The 4,518-nt window shown below is 39.3% G+C and overlaps 1 protein-coding gene across 1 annotated transcript; it reads left to right on the top strand.

Moving 5' to 3' along the window:
- The first annotated feature begins 234 nt into the window (after positions 1-234).
- LOC149167906 (uncharacterized) lies at positions 235-3,534 on the top strand. Its single transcript, XM_089430625.1, has one exon. The coding sequence runs from the start codon at positions 235-237 to the stop codon at positions 3,532-3,534; it is 3,300 nt and encodes a 1,099-aa protein (XP_089286751.1).
- Positions 3,535-4,518: the final 984 nt, after the last annotated feature.

Below are 4,518 nucleotides of genomic sequence, written 5' to 3'. Positions count from 1 at the left end.
TTTTAAGTGAAAATCTGACTACCAATATCCCTATGTTTCGGCAATGGGTGGGAGAGGGGGGGAAATTTGGACCATTTCCCAATATTTTTGGAGTTATCCAAGCCCCCTAGGAAACCAGCAGCGCCTTTTAAATTCAATGCATCATGGTTGCAAGAGGAATCCTATGAAAAGTTGTTCAGTGAAACATGGAATCATCCAGATGGAAGCTCCTAGGAAGGGAAAGGATTTCAGTTCATGGAAAACTTAAAAAAGCTAAAGAAAGCAACTATCGAATGGGCAAATACAAGGAGGGAGAGACAGAAAGAGGAATTAGCCCAAATCAATGAAGAGCTCCAAAGGATGGAATGTACGGAGACAGATGGCTACGAATCACAGGAGTCAAAAGAGAAAATATTACTGCTTGAAAAACAGAGGGATCAAATTCTTCTGGCAAGAGAAGAGGAATGGAGGTTAAAGAGTAGGGCAATATGGCTGAAGGCTGGGGATGAAAATACGAAATTTTTTCACAACTATGCAAAAGGGCGAAAAAATGCAAATACAATTTGGAAACTAAAAAATGAGGAGGGCGAAGAGGCAAACACTTTCGAGGAACTTTCTCTTCTGGGGAGAAATCACTTTCAGAACCTGTTTGCGGAACAAGGGGAAATCACATTAGCAGAAGTAATCAGGACTGCCCAATGTTTCCCTAGATATGTAGAGGAGGAGGAAGCAGAGAGTTTAATGAATGAAGTTACAAAGGAGGAAGTTGAATGTGTTATCAAATCAATGGCAAAAGACAAGAGTCCAGGCCCGGATGGGTGGACCATAGAACTCTTCCAACATTTCTTTGAACAGATTGGGACAGAATTAACAGAGGTAGTGGAAGAGTCTAGGAAAAGAGGAGAGGTATACAGTCCATTTAATGCAACCTTCATAGCACTTATACCAAAGAAGGAAAATCCAGACACCTTTGAAGACTACAGGCCTATCTCCCTATGCAACTGTATATACAAAATCATTGCCAAAGTGATCGCAGTAAGAATAAAACCAATACTTTCAAGATGTATCACAAATGAGCAGTTTGGTTTTTTGGATGGTCGTCAGATCCACGAAGCTATAGGAGTGGCACAGGAAACTATACACAGTGTCAAGCAGATGAAAAGGAAGGGAGCAGTGATAAAAATTGATTTATCAAAAGCCTATGATAGAATAAATTGGGTTTATATAAGGATGCTTCTCACCCATTTAGGATTTAAATATGATTTCATCAGATGGATAATGGGATGCATCTCAAATGTTAGCTTTGCAATACTAATAAATGGTGCAGCCTCGCCTTTTTTTAAAAGCTTCAGGGGGTTAAGACAAGGCTGCCCCCTGTCACCACTACTCTTCCTACTGGTGGCAGAAGGTCTGAGTCATCTGATCCGATTAGCCAAAAGGGAGGGAGCAGTAAAAGGATTGGAAGTAGCAGTCAACATGTTTATCACACATCTCTTGTTTGTGGACGATATCTTACTGTTCACCAATGGAAACCTGAATGAAATCAGGGAATTAAAAAATATCCTGGACCTCTTCATGAAAGCGACTGGAATGCAAATAAATTACAGAAAGTCCCAGCTTATCACAGAAGGTCTAAATAGGCTTGAGAAAAACCAGATCTCCTCTCTTCTTCCTTTTGATGTGCTCAGCATGGAGAATCCCTTCAAATATTTAGGCTTTTGGTTGAAGCCTAACGCTTACAGGAAACAAGACTGGAACTGGCTAGTAGCCAAAATCGAAGCCAGAATATCACACTGGAGTTACAAATGGCTCTCCCGAGCAGGAAGATTGACTTTAATCAAATCGGTGCTACTAGCCATGCCAGTCTATTGGGTTGCCTTAACATGGGTTCCAAAAGGGATTTTAAGGAAAATAAATAGAATCTGCAGTAGATTTCTCTGGGCAGGCTCAAAGGAGGACTCTGTTCTGCCATGGGTAGCCTGGGATAAAGTAGCAAGACCAAAAGAATGGGGTGGATGGGGGATAAAAAACCTCAATGATTTCAGCATATCACTGGCAGCAAAATCAGGTTGGAGAATAATCAAAATGGAAAATCTTTGGACAAAAGTGGTAAAAAGGAAATACATAGACCCTACTCCTTTAGAAGAATGGATAAGGAACCCAGCTAAGAAGGAGAAAAATGTTTCGGTGGTGTGGAAAGCCACTGTGGAGGCATTCAAGGTGATCGAACAAGGGCTGGCATGGCAGATTGGAAATGGGGAAAACCTGAGGGTTGGGAAAGATCCTTGGGTTGGATGCAATGAAAAATATGCCCTCTCTCCTGGTCTAATCAGACATCTAGAATCAAAAGGTATCTGGCATCTTAGTCAAATTGAGAAAATTGGTTTCTCCTCAATATGGGGGCAAGCCTGGAAATCTGGAGAAGATCTAGGTCTTCGACCAGCCTGGTGGAACGAATGGAAGGTATACACTGAAGAGCTATCTCGGTCAAATGTAAGGATAAGGGACAGACAGGATCAGCTGGTCTGGGCACATGCGGAAAATGGATCTTACTCCCCAAAATTTGGATACAAATTTCTAATGTCTAGAAAAGGATGGGGAGATCCGGAATGGTGGGTCAAACTGATATGGAAACTCAAATGCCCAGCAAAAGCCAGACTTTTCTTCTGGTGTATTCTAAAAAGGAAAATTCCTACATGGGATATTCTTCAAGCTAGGTATAAACAAGGGTCGGGGAGATGCCCTCTATGCAAGGCTGATTCTGAAAATATAAGACATATATTCCTTGCATGCCCTTTTGCCAAAACAGTTTGGGCAGAGGTCGGGAAACTTATTGGAAAAAGGATTGAATGGGAGGGGGAAAATGTCCAGGAGGTATGGGATAAATGGTGGCGCAATTATCCTGATGGGAAAATGAGGAATTTACCACCTATCATATGCTGGGGAATCTGGATTGCAAGAAACAGGAGTATTTTCATGGAAAAGGAAACCACAGCTGAATCGATTGCAATTCAAAGTACTTCTATCCTCGAAAATATCCCAGATTCAGAGGAAGGAAAGAATACCAGGCAGATAAGGGAGGAACAAATCAGAGAAGGAATCCCATGGGCATATTTTGACGGGGCTTCTCAGAACAACACAGCAGGAGCAGGAATGATTATCCATTTAAACGAAACCCAGTCCTTAAAAGCTTCTGTAGGGCTAGGCTCAGGGACAAACAATTTTGTAGAACTCTCAGCCTTAAAACTTCTTCTATGCTGGCTCATTCACAGGAACATCCTCTCAGTTCAGATCTTTGGAGATTCTTTATCTGTCATTAAATGGGTCAATGGACAAAGTAGATGCCACAGTTATATGCTCAGACCTTTGCTAGAAGAAATTATGTCCTTGAAACTCTCTTTTAATGTGTTTTCAATTTGCCACATCTACAGGGAGCGAAATGTTACAGCAGACAACCTTTCTAAGGAAGGTCTACAGCAGGTTATGGGCAGTTGGAAAGTAGTGGAAGAAGATCATGGACAGATCCGTGTGTCGGATCAGCCACCTCACTCTTAATATTTTATTTTATCTTTTCAGTTCTAAAGACTTTTATGATATTTCAAAAACTCTTGGAAACTTTACTGTTTTTTGAGCTAATGGTGGTCAACCACACATCAGTTTTTATTTCCGAAGGCTATTTCTATTTTCGTTTTGGGTTGTTTTCCTCCTAAGAGGAGGCCCAGGAAATAGAATATGGTCATAACCAGATGGTTCTTTTTTTTGGGACTGTCAATAGTTCTTGATAGGCTGGAAGCATAACTGTGTTTTTCATGCGATGTGCAGCTGTTTCTTAAACCAGACTTTTATGGACTGTATTTAGACCTTGATAGGCTGAGAGCGAAACTGTGTATTTTTTCGCCTTTTAGCTGTTACTTTAGCCAGTTTTTGAGGTGCAGAAAGGACTGTCTTTTTGTAGCAGCTATATGAGAACATCATATAGCAAACGGAATGCTTTTGGCATATGCTTGTAACTTTTTATGTTTAATGAAAAGTTTGCTTTTTTCCTTGGAAAAAAATAATAATAACTATGTTTTTAATTTGATAGTTTGATTTCCTTTCCAATATCTTATATTATATTTGTTTCAAGTTTCATAGATCAGTTTTAGAATAGAATTGCTTCAAAGTTCCATAAAATAAGTTTCTTTCCAAGTTCAATAGTTTAGATTTCCTTTCAAAATTTCATAGAATAAATTTTCTTTCAAGCCCAATAGAATAAACTTTATTTCGTGGTCAATAGAATAGTTTTCAATTCCTTGTAGAGTATATTTTGAAGATTTCAAATACACATAGTTTACTTTGAATTCATTTAATTTCCAAGTCTTGAATTTGATTTAAGCCTCTAGACAAAACGTGTGTGTATCATTACTAATACCTTGTCATAAATAGGTTAATTTTCATCTTGTAATTAGAATAGTCCCCTTCCAATTAAAAGTTGATTACCTAGCATATATAGTGCAAGTGTACTTCGCAAGTTCACGAACCCTATATTGATGATTTAAT

Source organism: Pinus tabuliformis, chromosome 5_1 (assembly GCF_031772625.1).
Source record: "Pinus tabuliformis cultivar Carrire ecotype Pingquan chromosome 5_1, CPIR1, whole genome shotgun sequence".
NCBI classification, from domain to species: Eukaryota; Viridiplantae; Streptophyta; class Pinopsida; order Pinales; family Pinaceae; genus Pinus; species Pinus tabuliformis.
This window is presented reverse-complemented; position numbering and strand designations above follow the sequence as displayed.

Bases quoted from the DNA above. Each gene is read 5' to 3' on its own strand.
- LOC149167906 (XM_089430625.1), top strand. From the start codon at position 235: ATGGAAAACTTAAAAAAGCTAAAGAAAGCAACTATCGAATGGGCAAAT.